The following is a 23,731-nucleotide window of genomic DNA, read 5'->3' as shown; positions in this document are numbered from 1 at the left end:
GTCTCTATTTAACACTCTCTATTTAACTCCTTATTTAACACTCTTTATTTAACGCTCTCTATTTCACTCCCTATTTAACACTCTATCTCTCTCTATTTAACACTTTATCAAACTCTCTAGTTAATACTCTATCTAACTCTATTTAACACTCTCTATTGAACTCTTAATTTAACACTCTATCAAACTCTCTATTTAACACTCTCTATCTAACTCCCTATTTAACACTCACGACTCAACTGTCTTTTTAACTCACTATTATATTTATAACTCTACATTTAACTTTCTATTTCACTTTCTGATTTTTCTACTTAACTCTCTTCCACTCTCACCTTGACTTCCAGACCTTATGCTTTCCTTTATTCTGTTGGTGCTTGGTTTAACTGAATACATGAATGTTTGCACTTTAATATCCTCATGTGATCTCCCTCTCTTTCCATTGCCTTACGAGTCAGGTTGTGGCATTACAGATTCAATCCTACACACACACCATTCAATCATACACACTCTCACACATACCATCCACTCATGCACTCACACACACACTAACACACACACCATCCACTCACACACTCATACCTACACACACACCATTCACTCAGGTAAATTATATTTAATTTCACTGTTCTGTGGTAATGGAGGTGGCGCGGATGGTGCAGTGCATAGCACTGCCGCCTCACAGCAAGGAGGTCCTGGGTTCAAATCCCGGTCGGCTGGGGCCTTTCTGTGTGGAGTTTGCATGTTCTCCCTGTGTCTGCGTGGGTTTCCTCCCACAGTCCAAAGACATGCAGGTTAGGCTGATTGGAGAGTCTAAATTGCCTGTGGGTATGAGTGTGTGAGTGAATGGTGTGTGTGCCCTGCAATGGACTGGTGACCTGTCCAGGGTGTATTCCTGCAATGTATGCTGGGATAGGCTCCAGCCCCCGTGCGACCCTGTTCAGGATAAGCGGGTTAAGATAATGGATGGATGGATGTTGCATTTTATGTGCCTCAGCTGTGCTATGCTGATCAAGTGTACGCACTTTCCTTTATTCTGTCAGCACTTCATATAATTAAACATTGGATTCCTTATTTGGTTATTAAAAACATTGAAATATAGCGTTGGCATTATTATATATACACACATTTCAAGATATTTTGTGAATGAGGTGGGCTTCAAGAGGCCTGAGTAGTGGAATGGAAAAAAAAATAAAAAATGGCTTCAAAGGATAAAAACTGAGATGATCTTTACTGAGATGATCTGCTCCATTGAGAGAAGGTGCTCTGAGGTCAAAGAGCTGATCAGAGATCAGGAGATGGCTGAAGTGAGTCGGGCTGGAGCGACTGGAGCAGGAGATTGCTGAGCTGAGGAGGAGAGACGCTGAGCTGGAGCAGCTTTCACACACAGAGGATCACATCCATTTCCTCCAGGTAACATCACTGGCTCTCTGAAGTGAGAGGAACTGGCAAGCTGTTGCCTTGCTTTGGGTTGAGACTGCAGTTCCCCCGTGTGGAACCTACATGGGTTTCAAATGACATATTTCTCCTTTATGGAGCAAAATCTTTTGTCATTTGTCACATTTTTATTCCACCCAACACAAATTAAATCCATCTGAAAACACTTTTCAATTCATCTCAGTGTAGACATTATGCTCAATCCTCATCCTCAAATGTCTCCCTCTCCCTCCTTTTCTCCATCGCTCTCTCCCTCCTTTTCTCCCTCTCTCTCTCGCCCTGTCCCTGCACTGAAAGACATACACAGTCAGAAACAGCATCCCTGCTACAGTGTACACGTAAAAGCTCCCAAACCCCCCAACTCTGCCCCAGCTGAAAAACCCAGGCCTCTTGTCGCCCTCATAACAGGTTAAGTGAGCACAGCTGCCATAACTGCAATGGACCACAGCTGTGGGCAGGCCGGCATGAAGGTTCCCTACCTGGCTCCACAGCAGCTGTTCTCTGAGAAGCCCGTGCAGATTTGCTGAACAGAGGCCCTGGATCTGGGGCAACTGACAGGAATGAAGCAGCAACAGGCCAGCGTTGGCTTTTTTTCTCCAGAGTTTACACAAACCTGCTGAAACTACATCCCGCTCCTCAAAACTACAGACACTGAAGACAAAACTGCAACGACAGAAATCTGTGCAATATGAAACGCAAAAAGGCTTAAAACTGCAGGATTCTTCTCCCCTCTTGATGAGAGATGGCAACCAATTCACAAGCGCTAATGAAAAGATTAATTAATGGAATCAGTCTGAATGGTTATTAACCACTGGTGTAATTAATGGAATCAGTCTGTGGTAGAAAATTGTGTGAATAATTTTGGAAAAGTGTTGAGACTGAAATCTGTGTGGAAGTGTGGGGGACAAAAGGGAAATGAACTTAAAGTGCATACAGACAGTGCAGTGGTTAGCACTGCTGCCTCACAGCAAGGAGGTCCTGGGTTTGGATCCCCGTCGGCCGGGCCTCCCTGTGTGGAACTTGCATGTTCTCCCCGTGTTTGCATGGGTTTCCTCTGAATTAATTACTCTCAAAGGACACGCAAAGTCAGTGACATGTCACACCTGCACTAATAGCCCCCCCTAGTGGAGAATCTTCAACCTGCGGTTCATGAAGTGCTTCGTATATAAAACTACTTATATTAGTTAAATATTAGATCATATTAACTAATCATGTTTATATTACCTATTCTCTGATGCCATCATTGTTCAGAAACAATCAGAAATTCACATGAATGCACCTGTCCTCAATCATAACCTCCATCAGATTCCTGTGAACTCACACATCTGGGAACAGAGTCTTAGAGCTTGTCACGCATTGAAACACTTTTATTTCCTCCATGAGTGCAAGTGAACAATTATACAGTTGAAGATGAACTGAGTCAAACACATGATAATACAGTCCTCATCGAATAAAACAATTGCCATTTTGATGCTACTCGTGAACCATTTTTCAATCAAATTAATCTTTAGGTTCTAAACCCAAACTTTAGTCATTCTACAGAGAATCTGCACATCACTGAAAAAAAACACGCTCAGGAATTTAGTCTTTTTAAAAGTCTAACATATAGAAAATTACCTTATAAATTCAGGTTATGAAAACACAAATAAACTCATAAGAATGCTTGCTACTGCCTTTAACACTGCGAACATGAAGAATGAAGGTTTATGAAAGAATACAGGATTTTTGCATTTAATTTAATTACATGAATTTGAATTCCATCATTAAATTTCAGTTTTATAAAATATCTTGTGTTTCCCTTTTTTATCACCACTGGCTTTGATTTTCTCTCACTCATCCCAGATCACTGAGTTTTACAGAGGATCCATGACTATAAATCCCAAACCCAGGGTAGAGGGGCTGAGTGAATGTGGTCTGGACTCTGTGCAGGAGGGTCATGGTGTCAGAGACGCTGTAGAAGGACAGAGTTCCTGCCCTGTGATCCAGGTACACTCCTATTCTGGAGGTAGAGGGAACAGGAATTTCAGTGCTCTCTTTATTGTGCCAGAAATAGTGACTGGAGGGAGTGGACAATCTCCAGGACTTGTTATTAAATCCCAAACGAGAGTCATCACCCTTTCCTTTCCTGCTGATGTCTTTATATGACACTGCTATATGAACCACACCATCTCCACTCCACTCAGCCTCCCAGTAACAGCGTCCAGACAGACCCTCTCTGCACAGCACCTGTAACCAGTAGTCAAATCTTTCTGGATGATCAGGGTATGACTGGATCTCTCTCACACGGGTCACCTCTCTGTTCCCCTCAGACAGACGGAACAGGTTATACGCTGTGTTGGGGTCCAGTGTGAGCTGACAGGAATCTGATGGAGGAGAAGGATGAGATGTTACATGAGGACAGGTCCATCAGTAATTCCCTGTTTTTGCCAAGACTATACAGAGTGATTTAAGTTTCTGTTCATCTCCATGTTGGTGTGATTGTGTGTTTCTGATCGTTTCAGTGGAAACAGACCCTTGTAATGACAATATTTTTCAATGAGTAGGATATTTTTAATTTTTGTTATACAGTACTTTTAAAATGTCATTTTATTTATTCAGACTGATTGTGTGTGTGTGTGTGTGTGTTTATCTCAGCTGAGAGTTTCAGAGTGAGCACTCACACTGTAAGAAATCCTCTCTGGTCCTGGGCTCTGCAGATGGAACTTCTTTCACTGCAGGGACAGAGAGAGAGAAAAGAACAAAAATAAAGTTATGGGAATAGGGAATTCTGGGTTTCAAATACTATTGAGTGCTGACAGTTTAACAGACAATAACTGTATATTCATTCAATTTGATCTGCCCTTTGCATGGATAAAAACAGTCAAAGAAGGATTTTGCACAACCTGATTCCGAGATTTTGACCAGTTCCACCTTGAAGACGTCCTCCAGTCGCTCTTTCAGCTCAGAGACAGATTTCCTCACAGCCTCAAAAGAGACGTGTGGACTGACAGTGATGCTGGGTAAGTCTCCAGGTCCAGGAGGGGCACAGACAGACTGACAGCTCTGCAGACAGACAGACAAAGAACAGTCTCAGTCAATATTCCTTTGCAGGTGCCAGGAGCAGATCTTTGTAAATGACACACCTCACCCTGTATGTACAGTGTACATAGTGCAGACTGTCAGAGAGCCAGTGATGTTACCTGGAGGAAATGGATGTGATCCTCTGTGTGTGAAAGCTGCTCCAGCTCAGTGTCTCTCCTCCTCAGCTCAGCAATCTCCTGCTCCAGTCGCTCCAGGAGTCCTTCAGCCCGACTCACTTCAGCCTTCTCCTGATCTCTGATCAGCTCTTTCACCTCAGAGCACCTTCTCTCAATGGAGCGGATCATCTCAGTAAAGATCCTCTCACTGTCCTCCACTGCTGCCTGTGCAGAGCTCTGTTAGGAGACACAGAGAGAGGAGGGCTGTACATTTTAACTAGGCCTTTCACTCAGCTCTTACTGGGACCCCAGACAGCCTGTTCCCCACAGTGTGGCTCAGTGGGATTGAGCCCCACAGGGCTGGAAAGTGGCCCAACACTGGGCTCCTCACTGGCTGACTGGAGGAGAGCCCTGACTGATCCCTGAAATGGCTCTTCCAGCAGCCAGCTGTTGTCTTCTCCTCTGGTCAGTACCCACCTTGAGTGACTGCACAGCCTGTCTCAGATCCTGCAGCTCCTTCTCTCTCTCCTGGATTCCCTGCTGGAATTCACTCTGGAATTCACCCAGCTGCTTCTGTGGACAGATTATGTTTTCAGATTTCATAAATCATTACAGTGTCAAACCTTTCAGCTTTTCATATTCAAAAAATAAATTAAATAATGTGTGTAAACAGAGCTGGGCTTATGGGTAAAGCTTATAATGGTGAACTGCCTGACCTAAGCATATTTTGAACAATTTTCCGGATTTTAACTCATAAGTTTAGTCTGCCTTTTCCTTCAAGCCATGGCTAATTGTTTCAGAACAGGTTCATCGCTATGAATGATCCATCAAACAGTTTGCGTGTGTGTGTGTGTGTGTGTGTGTGAAAAAAAAAAAAAGTAATTGCTTGTATTGTATAAGCCAACATATGCTGTAGCGTAGTGGTTAAGGTAAATGACTGGGACACGCAAGGTCAGTGGTTCTAATCCCGGTGTAGCCACGATAAGATCTGCACAGCCGTTGGGCCCTTGAGCAAAGCCTGCATTTGTTGAATCATGTCATCATGTTTAAATCTAAACACAAAAAGAAAAAATCTGGCAGGTCTGTGTAGACTTGTACTGGCCATTTAAGCAAAGGTTGATTCCCTTTCAGGGAGTGAATAAGGGGGTGAGGGGGGTGAACAGAGCTGTCACACAGAGCTGACTTGGGTTCACTTCCTGCTCCTACTGCTTTATCACTGTGGACTTCAGACCTGTAAATGACTTTACTGTTGGTGAAATGTTTTCAGTGAAGACTCATGAAACACCTTTCAAGTGAATATGTTAAAATTGTTTGTTTTATTTTTACCATAGACACTCACCAAGCACTTCACCAGGAACATTTTTACTTTATCACACCTACTTTATGCGATGATCTAATCAGCCAATTGTGTGGCAGCAGTGCAATGCATACAATCTTGTAGATACGGGTCAGGAGCTTCACTTAATTTTCACATCAACCATCAGAATGGGGGAAAACATAAATAATTTGACCGTGGAATGATTGTTGTTGGCAGACAGGGTGATTTAAGTATCTCTAAACTGCTGATCTCCTGGGACTTTCACACACACTAGTGTCTAGAGTTTGAAAAGAATGCTGCAAAAAACTAAATTCTGCAGACAGAAATGCCTTGTCAATGAGACGTCAGCGAGAAGGGCCAGACTGGTCAAAGCTGACAGTAAGGTGACAATAACACAAATAACCACACATTACAACAGAGGTATGCAGAAGGGCATCTCTGCACACAGTTCATCATAACTCTAAGTAGATAGGCTACAGCAGTAGAAGTCTAAAAACTAAGTCTAATAAATACCTAATAAAGTGCTCACTGAGTGAAGGCTACAACATAATGATGTGATTTGTTTTAAATCACGGAAATCCCACTGTTCCCAGTTTACTCAGTTCCTCCACCATTATAGCACTAGCAGAGCTGCCAGTGAAGAGATCCAGTCCTTACCTGTTTCTCAGTCCTTTCTGCTGCAGCTGAGACTGTATCATGGCCTCTGTGTTCATCCATTGTACACAGATAACAGATACATTGCTGATCAGTACGACAGTAAATCTCCAACAGTTTTTTATGCTGACGGCAAATATTGTCCTGCAGGTGTCCAGTAGCATTGATGACAATATGTGCGTTTCCTGGGTGAAGCTCATTGTGAAGTTTGAGGTGAGTTTCACAGTAAGAGGCCAGACACACCAGACAGGACTTGATGGCTTTGCGCTTTCTCCCAGTGCAGATATCACATGCCACGTCTCCAGGTCCAGCGTAACAGTGAGCAGGAGGAGCAGCTTGGAGTCCTGTCTTCTTCAGTTTCTCCACCACTTCAGCCAGCATGGTGTTTTTTCTTAAAACAGGCCTTGGGGTGAAGGTCTCTCTGCACTGGGGACAGCTGTAGACACCAGTATGATCATCCTGATCCCAGCAGCCCTTAATACAGCCAATACAGTAACTGTGTCCACAGGGAATAGTCATCGGATCCTTCAGTAGATCCAGACAGATCGAACAGCTCAACTGGTCCTGATCCAGTAAACCTCCACCTTCAGCCATTTCACTCCTTGGTACTGCCCACAGCTGCAGGCGTGTTGAATTGATCTGTGTCGCGACGAAGAAAAATAGCCTGACAGTCAAACCCCAGGGTAATGCTCTTGGGTTTCCTGCGTTTCCCGATAACGGTGTCTCTTAGCGTTTTACGAAGACTCGAAAGGTATACCTTACTAAAGTCGTTTTATAGCTTAAAGTGACAGTGATTAGATATCGTGTAGTTTCTCTGAATCTGCGTAAGAAAGTGCAGGAGGTATTTCCTGATTCTGAGCTATATTCTGCTATTTTACTGCGCGCACTGACATGGAGAGTTAAGTTTCGTTTTCTCTGAAACTGCGTGACGGCCGCCGGGCGCGCTTGGGACCCGGCACGGCCGCGCGCGCGCCGCCGATAGTACTTAACTTCCCTTAACTTTTCCCATTCATTCTCAACGGAAGTTCTTAACACTTCGGATGTAATATATTATTGGCCGCACGTTGATATCGCGGCGCTGTTCCGAGCTAAATGAATAACGTCTTTTCCGTGCGGATTCCTTCACGATACGATTCATTTCCATGGGCGCCGACGCACGTTTCGGTAAGTCTATCTCAATAATGACAAAATTGCCAATAGATCCAGACAGATCGAAAAGCTGAACTGGTCCTGATCCAGTAAACCTCCACCTTCAGCCATTTCTCTGCTCAGACTGACACAGACTAGTTTCTCTGAAACTGCATGACAGAGAGTGGGAGGGACTCCCTGGTTCTGCCCATAGCTCAGGAGGTGTGGCGTTGGATCATATGATTATAATCACATCTATGTTATGGTTTGTTGCTACTGGAAGTGGCTCAGCACTTGAGCCTCGACTCAAGGCCTGGCGTGAGGAGGACAAGGGACCTCTATCTGCACCTCCTGTTCCACTCTACACCTCCTCTATCTGCACCTCCTGTTCCACTCTACACCTCCTCTATCTGCACCTCCTGTTCCACTCTACACCTCCTCTATCTGCACCTCCTGTTCCACTCTACACCTCCTCTATCTGCACCTCCTGCTCCACTATACACCTCCTCTATCTGCGTCTACGTGTGACGTCACTAGCTCCATCGACCTTTCTTCGCTCCATGCAGTGACTGCTTGACTGCGTTATGAGAGAAAATAGTGTTCTTTATGAATAAAACAATGCAGGAATACTTAAAAATATTGCATTCATCACGACCGGTGGGAACTTATTAATATAATTTAAAACTTACAAACTAAATTATCCAACCGTATATACATCATTTTCACCAAATTACATATAGTACAGTTTGTGATATCAGATTGCGGTATCACACGTCCTCCCGCTACACCACCTAGCAATACTTCTTTGGCATGTCATGTTTTATTCACGTTACTTTAATATGTTTGTCATGGTGCCTTAAATGACTTTGCAATCAGGGTTGATTTGCCAGAAGCACCATCACATTACTGGTGTAATTAACTATTATCTCTGATTACCTGACGTTTTCAATAAAAGCGCACCAACAAGCAAAACACGAAAACAACATAAGCTATGCCGGAAAATGTTCAATGAAGTGCAACATGCATCCTTCGTAATGTACAATTTTATTCTTTGCATGAAAACAGTCCCTTTAAAGTGGTATTTTAGTTATATTATTAGCCAACTACAGCTGTAGAATTATTTGTGTAGACATTGCTGAACAGATTGAGTTGTAACTAAGAGCAACAGCTGATTTTGTAACAGTGGTGCCCACTAGCGGAGTGAGTTCACAACGTCGATAAGGTATAGCTAAGAGTGGTCCAGACCAACCTAACGAAAGTACGACGTACAGAAGGTGTACTTAGCTCAGTACATTTCGGGAAACACGCTGAAACTTATGAACGACGTAGCATTAAGAAGGCTTCGGGAAACGCAGCACCGAACAAATAATACAATTGTTCATAAATCGTTGTCGGTGGCTGTTTGGGTTGCCCTATTTCAAATTTGCTGCAGCAGAAAGGACTGAGAATCAGGTATGCACTGGCAGCTCTGATACTGAATATAATGGGAGAGGAAGATGGGAGATGCAAAGTTCCATCTGTGTTATATGTGGTAAACTAAATTAGTATAATTAATGTAAAGCCTAAATCTAAAGTGCTTCACTTATAAGACCAGTAAGTTTTAGACAATAACTTGCATGATCTTGAATACATTAATAGTCATTATTGGGGCAGCCTGCAGCCAACTAGCTAAGGTACATAACTGGGACCCGGAAGGTTGGTGGTTGAAGCCCCAGTGTAGCCACAATGAGATCCGCACAGCCGTTGGGCCCTTGAGCAAGGCCCCTAACCCTGCATCGCTCCAGGGGAGGATTGTCTCCTGCTTAGTCTAATCATCTGCACGTTGCTCTGGATAAGAGCCTCTGCCTGCCAAATGCCCTAAATGTAATTTTACAGTGAGAACGTCACACCAAAAGTCAAACATGGTGATGGTAGTGTGATGGCGTGGGGACGCTTTGTTACCTGGGTAATTTGCCATTGTTGAAGGGGCCACGAATTCTGCTCTGGACCGGAAAATTAGTAAGCAGAATGTCTGGTCATCTGTCCATGAACTGAAGTGTAATTGGGAAATGTAACAAGAGGCTAATCCAAAACGCAACAGTAATTCCACATCAAATTGACTGAAAAAGAGTCGTAGTGGTGTAGTAGAGCCTGAAAAACAGAACCAGTTCATGTTCAAAAACCTACCAATTAGTAGTATTATTAAAGCGGAAGAATGGTTAACATTCCTCCACCGCGAAAAGACTGATATCAATATCAAAGTGTTTGGTTCCAATTATTGCAGCTATGTTGTGAAACCAGTTGTAAAATTGAAGGGGGCAATTACATTTTCACAGGGGTGACATGGACGTTTGATAAGTTTTTTCATTAAAGCAATGAAACAATATACTTTGTCTTAAGAGCTGAAACCATTCAGCGTGATGAATATGCAAACATTGAGGAAATCAGATAGGGGCCAAATACATTTTCACTGCACTGTGTGGACAGTTTGTAGCTGAATAATTGGACAGGAGCATGAGGGTGAGACGGCAGATCATGAGGGGCATTATTTATATGGTTCAAATCGGGACACAGTATTGATTTGCAATATTTATACAACGCTTTGTTGAAAGGAGGAAGTGTCACTAATGCTCAATTTTGTTGCGCTTCCACACGCTTGTCACAAACCTGCTACAGGCAGTTCAAAAGTGCACTTGTGGTGAGGGCAGGTGGATAAACCACAGATGTCAGCAAGACAGAACTTACACGTCTTGTACACTCTACTTCCTCTGAAGAACCGAAAGGGACAGCCAAGAGCCTATTGGCCAGCCTGTAGCCTAGTGGCTAAGGTGCCTGTAGCCTAGTGGCTGAGGTGCCTGTAGCCTTGTGGCTGAGGTGCCAGACTGGGTGAAGTTAGGTGTGAAATGTTGCTTCAAGCCCAAGTGTAGCCACAATAAGATATGTGCCACTTTCAGGCCCTTGAACAAGGCCCTTAATACCACATTTCTCCACAGGGGATTGCTTCCTGCTTAGTCTAATCAAGCAACTGCAATCATTGTGGTTAAAAGTATCAGCTAAATTAACTGTACTACTTTTATCTTCTTCTTTATCTCTTCATGAACACAACCAGCAAAAGCATACACTCATATTACACTTCAAAACACAGTTCTACACATCTACCAACACTGGGGTCAGAGAGGACAATTTTCACAGTTCCACACCTGTACCAGCACTGGGGTCAGAAGAGCACATTTACGCAGTCCTGAGAGATGCCAAGAAGTGACATTTACACAGTCCTGAGAGAAGCCAAGAAGTGTGTGGAGATTTCTTCTTTGGGGAAATTTTGCGAGGACTGTAATATGCAACATTGGACAGCGGACTCAACATCTCTTCATGTGAAAAAATCTGACCCGGGAATATGAAGCATTTACTCGGTGCCGTTGTCCAGGTAACCCTTCTTTGTGATACAGTCCACCTGGACGAATTTGACGGACAATGAAAAAATGTTTCATTGGATAAAGCAAAATATGTGTTATACCTAGTTTTTTAACATTTATTTTTCTATTAGAAAAATCCTAAACAATATAGGTGCAACAAATTGAAGTAAAACACTTTACAGTCATCCTGACCAACTATTGTGAAACAATGAGTATATTAATAAAGTAAAGCAAATACGTGCACGAGGATGCGAGGCGTATTGTTTTATACAGTGCAAAGAGTGAGATAATAAAGATACTTATATAACACCTTGTTTAAAAGAGTAAGTGTCATTGTAACGTTTCCGCTGTTTAAATTCCCGTGTCTTGAAATCGTACGCACTTTTCGTATTGTTTTTTGTGTGTGCTGAATCCTCGACTCGCTCGTGATATAATGTTAAATGCATATTTCTCAAAGTCAAATTTAGTTTTCCTTTCATGTTCCGTTCCTTCAGAATTATCCGGTTAGCTAACTAACCGACTGTGTAGGGCTGCGTTCCGGACGGACAACGGTTGATTCGCTTTCATAAAGGTACTGCATCAGAAATCCGTTTATTTAACTGTGAAATTGTATGTGGCTGCGGATGGGGCGATTTTTGTACGTTATGCCTCCGCTTATATCGCATTAAGTCATTCGTTGCAGTTGGCTACAGTCGTGAAAAGTTCAGAGTGAACTGTAGGAAAGCGTGGAAAAACGGTTTCCATCTTGAAGGCTAGGATTGAGATCATTATTAAGGTATCGTTGATGACCAAGTATCATTTAAAAAGTGCTAAATCTAAAACATTTCGTCTACCCCTGGCTTAGTTTTATACATGGCTGTACATATCACTGTAGCTTCCCATGGTGAAATGGTTTAGATTAATGTGCAGTTTGCAGCTACGGCCGGCGCCTAAAGAGATATCAGGTCAAAATGTGTCTTACAAAATTAAATCATTTAGACTTCAGCGACGTATCCTTGGTGAGGGTAGAACGAAGGTGCATGTTTACCCTGTAGATTTGAAGGCTCAGAACTTGCGGACCCAAAATATATTTTTAAAATATAATTTAAGGTAAAAGAAGTAAGTATGTAAGTAAGTATATCTAACTCTGGAAGCTGCAGCACTCTGGACAGCCAGTAGGGGGCAGAGTGGTGGTGGTGTGTCACTCTGAAGTGTGACTCCGGCTCTAACGCAGATACATCTTTATACACAGGTTTTGTCTCTTGGAAACTGTGATGGGTGTAGACGATACCGCCGGCAGACCCCTCCAATGGCTTGTCCTTTTTGCCTCGATACTGTAAGTAATTTGGCGCTGTTCCCACTGCTAATCTCATTACATTTGCATTTATTCTGTTAGTTTGACAAGATTATCAACTCAGACAAGACTGTTTATCTTTTCTCACTTGTCCCGCTGTGCTATTATATGGTCGATAGAAGAATACGTGACAAACTGTCTAGTTTTGCTTTCATGGGGAATTAGACAGTTATTTAAATAACGGACAAAGCAGGCAAGACATTTGTTAACAGTCAGAAACTGAACAGTGCTGCGTTGCTCATCCCTTTGCAGAAGAGCGGTGTTATTGAGCCTGCAGATTGGGCTATTTTGCAGTGTGCTTTTGACTGGGATGCCATATTGTTCAATATTGTACTGTATATGCGGGTATACCACTTTTGCACATATATTTGTATATAGTACTGTGCAAAAGTCTTAGGCACCTGTTTAAAATTATGTATAGATAAGATTCTTTCAAAAAGAAATCAATGAAAGGTCCTAAATTAACTTATATATTTTACTTTACATTTTAGTAATTTGGCATAAAAGTTAAAAACTGAATCAAATCAATATTTTTTGTGACCAACCTTCGGTGTTAAAACTGCATAACTTCTCTGAGATAGCCAACGCTGTCCTGCACTTCTATAAGACAATCAGCGGGGAGGTTGTTCGAAGCATGTTGGAGAAGTTGCCACAGGTCTTCTGCAGACTTTGGTTGGCTCCTTGCTTCTGATCTCAGACAGCCTTGATCAAGTTTTGATGTAAAGAGTAGTCAATTGCTTACAGTAATGTTACTTTTTTAAATTAAATACAAAAATGTCTCTGTAAAAGTAAATCTTTTGGAAAATGAATATTTGGAAGTCTCAAATGTGTTCTTTTATACTAACACACACAAAAAAAACGCACATTATATATATATATATATATATATATATATATATATATATATATAGGGTGCCTAAGACTTCTGCACAGTACTGTAGTTAAACTTATCTAGTATATCGTTTGTTACATGTATATAGTTTAATATTTGTATAGTTAAGCTAATTGTATATGGTTTCTTACTTGTATATAGTTTCATATTTGGCACAGTTTTGTTTTTAAATTTTGGCCTGCTAATGGGACCAGTTTCACAGTCACAGATGAAATCTTGTCCTTAATTAAATTCTAATTAGAATGGAAATTCTCCATATAAAACTGAATTTGGTCCAGGACTATACTTGTGTGTCTGTGAAACGGGCCCATCATGATATGAATATTTAATTATTTCTGTGATATATGACACTGTTTTGGTTGTTTTCTGATGCAAGACCCTGGAGTGACAGAAATGATTAAAAAGCCTTGGAACACATATGTTGGCTTATATAATACAAACAATTACTACTTTTTTTTTTTCTTTCATTGTTCTTCACACACACACACACACACAGGTGAGTAGGCAGTTCACCCTTATAAGCTTTGCCCATAAGGCCAGCTCTGTTTACACACAAACACATTATTTAATTTATGTTTTGAATATGAATAGCCGAAAGGTTTGACACTAATGATTTATGAAATCTGAAAACATAATCTGTCCACAGAAGCAGCTGGGGGCGACACAGAGAATATTCCAACAGAGAATCCAGGAGAGAGAGAAGGAGCTGCAGGATCTGAGACAGGCTGTGCAGTCACTCAAGGTGGGTACTGACCAGAGGAGAAGACAACAGCTGGCTGCTGGAAGAGCCATTTCAGGGCTCAGTCAGGGCTCTCCTCCAATCAGCCAGTGAGGAGCCCAGTGTTGGGCCACTTTCCAGCCCTGTGGGGCTCAATCCCACTGAACTACACTGTGGGGAACAGGCTGTCTGGGGTCCCAGTAAGAGCTGAGTGAAAGGCCCAGTTAAAATGTACAGCCCTCCTCGCTCTGTGTCTCCTAACAGAGCTCTGCACAGGCAGCAGTGGAGGACAGTGAGAGGATCTTTACTGAGATGATCCGCTCCATTGAGAGAAGGTGCTCTGAGGTGAAAGAGCTGATCAGAGATCAGGAGAAGGCTGAAGTGAGTCGGGCTGAAGGACTCCTGGAGCGACTGGAGCAGGAGATTGCTGAGCTGAGGAGGAGAGACGCTGAGCTGGAGCAGCTTTCACACACAGAGGATCACATCCATTTCCTCCAGGTAACATCACTGGCTCTCTGACAGTCTGCACATGTACACTGTACATACATGGTGAGGTGTGTTCCTCATTTACAAAGATCTGCTCCTGGTATCTGCACAGGAATCTGTACTGAGACTGTCCTCTGTCTGTCTGTCTGTCTGCAGAGCTGTCAGTCTTTCTGTGTCTGTGTCTGTCTGTCTGCAGAGCTGTCAGTCTCTCTGTGCCCCTCCTGGACCTGGAGACTTACCCAGCATCACTGTCAGTCCACACATCTCTTTTGAGGCTGTGAGGAAATATGTCTCTGTACTGAAAGAGCGACTGGAGAATGTCTTCAAGGTGGAACTGGTCACAATTTCTGAATCAGGTTGGTAAAGTTTCCAGTTTTATTCAAAAATTCAGTGGTCAGGTACAGTGGAGTTGTAATATGTTAGATTATAAAATAATATTTTATTAAGTATAATAGAATATTTGAAATCCATCTTGGTGTAGACATTATCCTCATTGTTTTAATCTCTTCTGTTATTTTACTGCCATTTGTCGAGAGCAGACTAATGAAATGCAAGAAAACATTGGGCCGTTGGGCCCATGAGCAAGGCCCTTAACCCTGCACTGCTCCAGGGGAGGACTGCTAAGAGCATCAGCCAAATGCCAATAATGTAATAATGTAAAATGGTTCCTTCATCCTTCTCACCGATTTCCCTTTCTCATGTAAAAATGTGCACACCCCTCAAATTTACCCTTGCACAAAAATGTCAGTGCTGCTCTGCTCTTTTAATGCATTCACATACAATCCAAACACAGAGTGTTTGCGTGCGTTCTAACAGTTTTTTGAAAGCAAACAAAATCTATGTGAGAGAAGTAGTATTCTCGCGTTTAATTTGAGACACTAACTCTGGCAGTAAAATAAATCTCAACATTTTGGGCTCACCTCTCTCTCTCTCTCTCTCTCTCTCTCTCTCTCTCTCTCTCTCTCTCTCTCTCTCTCTCTCTCTCTCTGTCTGTCTCTCTCTCTCTCTCTCTCTCCCCCTCTCCCCCTCTCCCTCTCTCCCTCCCTCCAGTGAAAGAAGTCCATACTGTAGAGCCCAGGACCAGAGAGGATTTCTTCCTAGGAAGGGCTGCAATGGTTGAGGCTATAAGTATGCAAACCAGTTTTTGGGAACAATCACTTTTTAACAGAGGTAACATGGGTGTTATAATAATTTTTAAATCTGCTTTTTGTTTACTCTGATTACCTTTGTCTAAAATTTCATTTTGTCGAAAGACCTGACATTCAATTTGACAAATATGCAATAATAGCAGGAGGCAGAAACCATTCCCTTTAGACTAATTATTCATCTTGCCTGGTTTTCAATCATTTTCCTTGATTAGTTTGTCAATGATCTGAATAATCCATTGGCAGGTAAAACACGCATCTTATTTCTTAACGCCATATTTGGAAGATAAAGTAATAATTTCAATTTAGAAAAATGTTTTACTCACTACCCAGTAAGCACCCTTCGTCCTACGACATCTGCATGATGTAATTCAATTAAACGTTAAGACGAAAAACATTTAACTACGCTGATAACTACCAAGTGCAGAAAACAAAGAGCTACATGTATCCTACATTTTGTGAAACATTGATTGAAATGTGCACAATGTTTGCGCAATTAGCCGAAGAGTTTTATTTCACATTTTACCCAATTGAGGAGAACTGGGTACACCTGATGGTGTTCAGTACTTTATGAATTAACCCTATAGCTGATCAAGGAAAATTATTTAAAACAAATTTAAACCAATCATTATTTTAAGGGGATGTTTTCTGCAGGGCAGCATGGATGGTGCAGTGGGTAGCACTGATCCAAAGACTCGTAAGGAAGTCCACACACACACACACACACACAAATGCACACATACACACACACACATGAATATTTGAAACCCAGAATTCCTCATTCCCATAACTTTATTTTTGTCCTTTTCTCTCTCTTCTTCTGTAGAGCCCAGGACCAGAGAGGATTTCTTCCAGTGTGTGTTCACTCTGAAACTCTCAGCTGACACACACACATTCCAATTATTTAGCTGATGCTTTTATGCACAGCAACTTGTGGTTGATTAGACTAAGCGACATGGCTCAGGCATCCCCCGAAGTGTCCCTGAGCAAGACACCTAACCCCCAAATGCTGCTGACGAGTTGGTCGGTGTCCTGCATGGCAACCAATCGCCGTCAGTGTGTGAGTGTGTGTATGAATGGGTGAATGAGAAGCATCAATTGTACAGCGCTTTGGATGAAGGCGCTTTAAAAATGCCAACCATTTACCATTTTCTAAGCATGAGGCAATCCTGGAGCAATGTGGGATTTGAGGCCTTTCTGTGTGGAGTTTGCATGTTCTCCCCCTGTCTGCGTGGGTTTCCTCTGGGTACGTCGGTTTCCTCCCACAGTCTAAAGACACTTTGGTTAGGCTGATTGGAGAGTCTAAATTGCCTGTGGGTATGAGTGTGTGAGTGAATGGTGTGTGTGCCCTGCAATGGACTGGTGACCTGTCCAGGGTGTATTCCTGCCTTTTGCCCAATGTCTGCTGGGATAGGCTCCAGCCCCCCTGTGACCCTGTTCAGGATAAGCGGGTTAAGATAAGGGATGGATGGATGGATGGATGGATGTTTTCTGCCTCCTCACTCCTCATCTTATCCTTCTTCTCCATCAGATTTCTGTCAGCTCACACTGGACCCCAACACAGTGAATGAACACCTCCGTCTGTCTGAGGGGTACAGGGTGGTGACCTCTAAGGGAGATATCCAGTTTTATCCTGATCATCCAGAGAGATTTGACTGCCAGGATCAAGATCCCAGACACCCCAGTCTGGCCCAGTACCGCAGAGCAAACCGTTACCACTCTAATGCTCATTACATGTCTCAAAGTTTTAAGAAGATGCAGCCACGTACTATTGATGCACAGAGATTCAAAATGTATAACCAGGTGCTGTGCAGAGAGGGTCTGTCTGAACGCTGTTACTGGGAGGCTGAGTGGAGTGGGAATGACTATGTCTCTATTGCAGTGGCATATAAAGAGATCAGCAGGAAAGGGCAGGATAATGCTTGTGTTCTGGGAGGTAATAACAAGTCCTGGGCTTTGCGCTGCTCTCCCTCCAGTCGCAATTTCAGTCACAATAATAAACTCATTGAAATCCCTGTCCCTCCCTCCAGAATAGGAGTGTACCTGGATCACAGGGCAGGAACTCTGTCCTTCTACAGCGTCTCTGACACAATGATCCTCCTGCGCAGGGTCCAGACCACGTTCACTCAGCCCCTCTATCCTGGGTTTGGTTTGGGTCTTCAATCCTCGATAAGACTGTGTGATCTGTGATGAGTCAGAAATTCACTCAGCCCCTCTACCCTGGGTTTGGGGTTGGTGTTGGATGTTCTGTAAAACTGGAAAACAGGCGCGGGAGGTGAAAAGGGAGGTTTTTTCAGTTGATTATTCCTTGTACATTGGTCTTCCATGGTCCGCCTGGTCGCTTGCTATCGCTGAGCTCACCATTTTGCCTCTGATGGTTTTCACGTAATGCTTTACCTTACATTACAGTTGATTAGACTAAGCAGGAGACGATCCTTTTGTAGCGATGCAGGGTTAAGGGCCTTGCTCAAGGGCCCAACGGCTGTGCGGATCTTATTGTGGCTGCACCGGGATTAGAACCACCGACCTTGCGTGTCCCAGTCGTTTACCTTAACCACTACGCTACAGGCCACCCCAGCTTTACTGGCACCGATACGTCTCTGGCGGCTCCTGCTGAAAATTTCACACCATAACTCTCCACCTAGTTCTTTTATGTTTCCTGTGTACGAGTTAATGATACCAAGACACTTGATCTGCCAATTACTTTTGGTCACCAAAAATGGGGAAGCTATGTATAAAAAGGGCTGCGTGTATAAAAAAATTCCTAAATTCCTACAGTATCACCCAATAGGGATGAAAACAAATACCTTCCAATTAATGCTGACAGTATGCATTTTAACCTCACATTCATTATTTCATTTCAAATCCAGTGTGGTGGAGTATGGGGTCAAAATAGCCATAATTGTGCCACTGCCTGAATACTCTGACTTGCGCATTATACACGCTCTTTAGCCTGTGAAAGTTGTGCTTATAGTACTGATTGTTTAGCCTGTAACCTGCACGAGAACCTCCCAAAAGGGATGAAGTAAATGCTTTGTGTTTAACGACAGGGCTCCAGTGGATCAGAATGAATTCTGAGCTCTAATCTAATCATATCTCCACTCAAGCTTGAATTTATCGAATTTAGGGTTTTTAATTCTTATTTTCTCTCATATATTGAGTCATAGCATAGCTAATACAATACGCGCAGACATCATATCATGTATACTTTCAAGGAAATAAGGTAATTTAATACTCTAAGGTAATTTAGTAACATAATCAACAATTAACTTCTCATCAATTGTAACAATATTTTATTTTTAGGTTACTGTAAAATGCTGAAAACACATTATATGCCTGTAAAACATAATTTTTATTAAAGTGAACTGGGTAGCAATCGACTGGGTGCTGATTATTTTCTGAATTTAATTTCTTTATTCGATAAGATGTGCAAGTGCTTCATTATGCCCTGTGGCCTGCTTTTTTTTCTCTTTTTTTTTTTGTCTGATGAAAACAGAACCTGATTGGAAAAAACATGTACAATGTTATAAAAAATGTGTATTTTGTAGAAATGCATTTAACACTTTCCTGACCCTGGAGAGACGTGTGCTGATTCTCCCACACGGATGGGTTATCCCCCGTGGCCCGTTACATCACATCACATTGTAGACATTCAGCAGACGCTCTTCAGAAGCCCATAAGTACAGAACCTCCAGTTCCCAGCCAACACAAAGCCTTCTCTCTGTGTCTCAGACCATAGAGAAGGCACCTTTTAAATAAATAAATAAATAAATAAATTCCTGCCTCACTGTCTCCCTCTGCCAACATTCCAAAAGGTTGCCCCAGGTATGGAACAGGTAGGACCGGCCAGCTCCTGCGACGTGATTGGCAGGAACTTTCTCAAACAAATGATGAAAAAGCCAGTCTAAGAGGCACAAGTGGAGTGATATCGTGTAGGTACATAAAACAAATAAATAAATAAAAACACCCAGAGCCCGAAGTACACAACTTTTGGTTGCCAAAGGTACTTATTAGTACCCAAAGAGTAAATGATTGTGCTTTACGAGCATATGATTATTGTCTAGCTGCTGTTGTTTGTCCTTTGTGTGTTTGTAGAGAACATTCATCATAACATAACATAATGGGAAGAACAGGCCATTCAGCCCAGCAATGCTCTCTTTTTTTCCTACCACTCGAGTCACCCTCCTGTCTAATAGCTCAATAGGATCTGGCAGCTTGTCCAGCCTGGTCTGGAACACCCCCAGTGACCACTTCTTGGCACGACGCCCCAGGTATGACCAGACAGATCACATATTTCTTTCTACACTCACTGCTCTGCTCAACCTGGCCTCAGTCCAGCACCACTCCTCCTGCAGCTATGGGGAGAGCCAGGGAGTCACTCCCACTCTCTCTGTCGCGCAGTTCCAGAGAAAACAAAACTCTGTGTTTGTTTGTTTGTGTGAGCAGAAGCCAGTATCTACGTGGCTGTGCTCAGAATCAGGAAATACCTCCTGCTCTTTCTCACACGGATTCAGAGAAACTTCATTACATTCTGCACTAAAACTAATCTCTGTCACTTTGAGCAGTGAAATGGCACAGGCTGCAGGTCTTTTGGATCAGGACCAGTTCAGCTGTGCGATCTGTCTGGATCTACTGAAGAATCCGGTGACTATTCCCTGTGGACACAGTTACTGTATGGGCTGTATTAAGGGCTACTGGGATCAGGGTGATGATACTGGTGTCTACAGCTGTCCCCAGTGCAGAGAGACCTTCACCCCAAGGCCTGTTTTAAGAAAAAGCACCATGCTGGCTGAAGTGGTGGAGAAATTGAAGACAGGACTCCAAGTTGCTCCTCCTGCTCACTGTTACACTGGACCTGGAGATGAGAGAGTACTGTGTGATGTCTGCACTGGGAGAAAGCGCAAAGCCATCAAGTCCTGCCTGGTATGTCTGGCCTCTTACTGTGAAACTCACCTGAAGCCTCACTATAAATATCCCCCCTTTAAGAAGCACAAACTGGTCAAAGCCACTGGAAACCTGCAGGAGAATATTTGCTCTCATCATGACAAACTGCTGTTAATTCACTGCTGTACCGATCAGCAGTGCTTCAATCTGCTGTGTGTGATGGATGAACACAGAGGCCATGATACAGTCTCAGCTGCAACAAGAAGGAATAAGAAAAAGGTAACAACTTAAAACAGTAACAAAAAATCTTCATGCTTTTTCACAGTGATGTATAATTCTTTGCTTGCGTTTTATTTCATTTGTTTTCTACAGTGCCGTTAAAAAGTATTTGCTCCCTTCCCAATTTCCTCTATTACTGCATACGTTTCAGGTCATGTAATTTTCAACAAGGAGAACCCACAAAACACGTTTGTAAAACTACTTATTATTATTATTTATTATTATTATTATTATTATTATTATTATTATTATTATATTAATTTATTTAATGAAAGGTGTGGAAAAGGTCCTTGGTCCCTTAACCTTAAACGGAGTGTGCCACCTTTAGCAGCAACAATCACAACCAAACTCGTCCTGTAAACCAGGAAGTGACACAGCGTTGTAAAAAGGTAGTAATTTAATTCAGCATTAGCTGTGCAATGATGAACGTAATGCACAGTGACAGAGCAGGAAGTGAACCCAAGTCAGCCCTTTGTGTGACAGCTCTGTTCACCCCTCCTCACCCCCCATATTCACTCCCTGAATGGGAATCAACGTTTAAACGTTCTGCTCATATATAAGACCAGTACACTTCTACGCACTGACCTTCAGGTGTCATTGTGTTCCCTGGTTATTTTCTGTGTGTTCAATTCAAGATTGCATAATTGTTTACCTGAGTTTTTTTTTTTATTAATTGAAAGATAGTTGTAATAGACAAGCTTACCTGCATGTCGCACAATTAAGTGCTGATTTAGTATGTTTAAAAATGTAAAAAATATATTTTATTTCACATAAAATTTAAAAAAGCACTCACTCAAGGTGGGTACTGATCAGAGGAGAAGACAACAGCTGGCTGCTGGAAGAGCCATTTCAGGGCTCAGTCAGGGCTCTCCTCCAGTCAGCCAGTGAGGAGCCCAGTGTTGGGCCACTTTCCAGCCCTGTGGGCCTCAATCCCACTGAGCCACACTGTGGGGAACAGGCTGTCTGGGGTCCCAGTAAGAGCTGAGTGAAAGGCCTAGTTAAAATGTACAGCCCTCCTCTCTCTGTGTCTCCTAACAGCGCTCTGCACAGACAGCAGTGGAGGACAGCAAGAGTTGGGCCCCTACGATTGTGTTTCTGTGGCAGACGGATTCTCGCATGAGGAACTACGGAATTGACCTTCAAAAAAGGAATGTCAGCTCATGCGTGGACTTCAAAATGTTTTGTGTATTTTTTTTTGTTTGTCTTTTTTTAGGTTTTTGTTTTTGCACACTTTTCGTACCCTTTTAACCTATTACAAAGTGGGGGGGGGTTGTGCTGAGAACATTGTTCTGAGCAAATAAATTAGCTAACCATCATGTTATAGTGTTAGCCTATAGCATATCCCAAAATGGCACTGTTTTCTAGCCCTACTTAAGCTCACGTATTTTTAGCACACCATCAAACTTGCAAGTAGCCTGATTGTATAATGTCAGGGCAGTCAGAGTAAACTGTGGTCATGATAATGAAATTTGGCTTGACCCTTTAGAAGAATGGCCACAGCAAATGCATGGCACCTGGTGTCATCCTGGTGTTGACAGGGTGGCCTGTAGCGTAGTGGTTTAGGTAAATGACTGGGACAGGCAAGGTTGGTGGTTTGAATCCCAGTGTAGCCACAATCAGATCTGCACAGCCGTTGGGCCCTTGAGCAAGGCCCTTAACCCTGCATTGCTCCAGGGGAGGATTGTCTCCTGTTTAGTCTTGTCAACTGTACGTCACTCTGGATAAGAGCGTCTGCCAAATGCCAATAATGAAGAAGGATAGATCTGTTACAGTGGGTGCTTGATCTCATGAATGCTAAGAGTAATGTCTAAGATGTGGTCCTGGGCATGGATGTGTTTCACCGTTAAAGCTCTCTCTACTTGCCTGGTTTAGTCAGGTGCTCCTGGGCTCCTGAGGAGGAGGCAAGTGGGGGGGAGTTGGGAAGAGAGTTCTTGAATTGAGCCACACCTGTGCTGAGTGTTTTGCCCTATTTAACTCTGTCTAATTCTTTATTTAACACTCTCTATCAAACTCCCTATTCAACACTCTTTACCTAAGTCTCTATTTAACACTCTCTATTTAACGCTCTCTATTTAACTCCTTATTTAACACTCTTTATTTAACGCTCTCTATTTCACTCCCTATTTAACACTCTATCTCTCTCTCTATTTAACACTTTATCAAACTCTCTAGTTAATACTCTATCTAACTCTATTTAACACTCTCTATTGAACTCTTAATTTAACACTCTATCAAACTCTCTATTTAATACTCTCTATCTAACTCCCTATTTAACACTCACAACTCAACTGTCTTTTTAACTCACTATTATATTTATAACTCTACATTTAACTTTCTATTTCACTTTCTGATTTTTCTACTTAACTCTCTTCCACTCTCACCTTGACTTCCAGACCTTATGCTTTCCTTTATTCTGTTGGTGCTTGGTTTAACTGAATACATGAATCTTTGCACTTTAATATCCTCATGTGATCTCCCTCTCTTGCCATTGCCTTATGAGTCAGGTTGTGGCATTACAGATTCAATCCTACACACACACCATTCAATCATACACACTCTCACACATACCATCCACTCATGCACTCACACACACACTAACACACACACCATCCACTCACACACTCATACCTACACACACACCATTCACTCAGGTAAATTATATTTAATTCACTGTTCTGTGGTAATGGAGGTGGCGCGGATGGTGCAGTGCATAGCACCGCAAGGAGGTCCTGGGTTCAAATCCCGGTCGGCTGGGGCCTTTCTGTGTGGAGTTTGCATGTTCTGCATGGGTTTCCTCCCACAGTCCAAAGACATGCAGGTTAGGCTGATTGGAGCGTCTAAATTGCCTGTGGGTATGAGTGTGTGAGTGAATGGTGTGTGTGCCCTGCGATG

General features: G+C 42.6%; 1 protein-coding gene across 1 annotated transcript; it reads right to left on the bottom strand.

The window, feature by feature from the left end:
- Window positions 1-3,264: 3,264 nt before the first annotated feature.
- On the bottom strand, window positions 3,265-21,957 carry LOC133126739 (tripartite motif-containing protein 16-like). Its single transcript, XM_061239075.1, has 8 exons — window positions 21,925-21,957; window positions 9,529-9,552; window positions 6,583-7,143; window positions 5,085-5,180; window positions 4,611-4,844; window positions 4,314-4,473; window positions 4,092-4,142; window positions 3,265-3,794 (listed from the first exon to the last, which is right to left on the bottom strand). Exons 1-8 carry the CDS (start codon window positions 21,955-21,957, stop codon window positions 3,265-3,267), a joined length of 1,689 nt encoding a protein of 562 aa, XP_061095059.1.
- Window positions 21,958-23,731: the final 1,774 nt, after the last annotated feature.

This window comes from Conger conger, chromosome 4 (genome assembly GCF_963514075.1).
Source record: "Conger conger chromosome 4, fConCon1.1, whole genome shotgun sequence".
Taxonomy (NCBI): domain Eukaryota; kingdom Metazoa; phylum Chordata; class Actinopteri; order Anguilliformes; family Congridae; genus Conger; species Conger conger.
The sequence above is the reverse complement of the archived record's forward strand: the minus strand, read 5'-3'. Positions and strand labels throughout refer to the sequence as shown.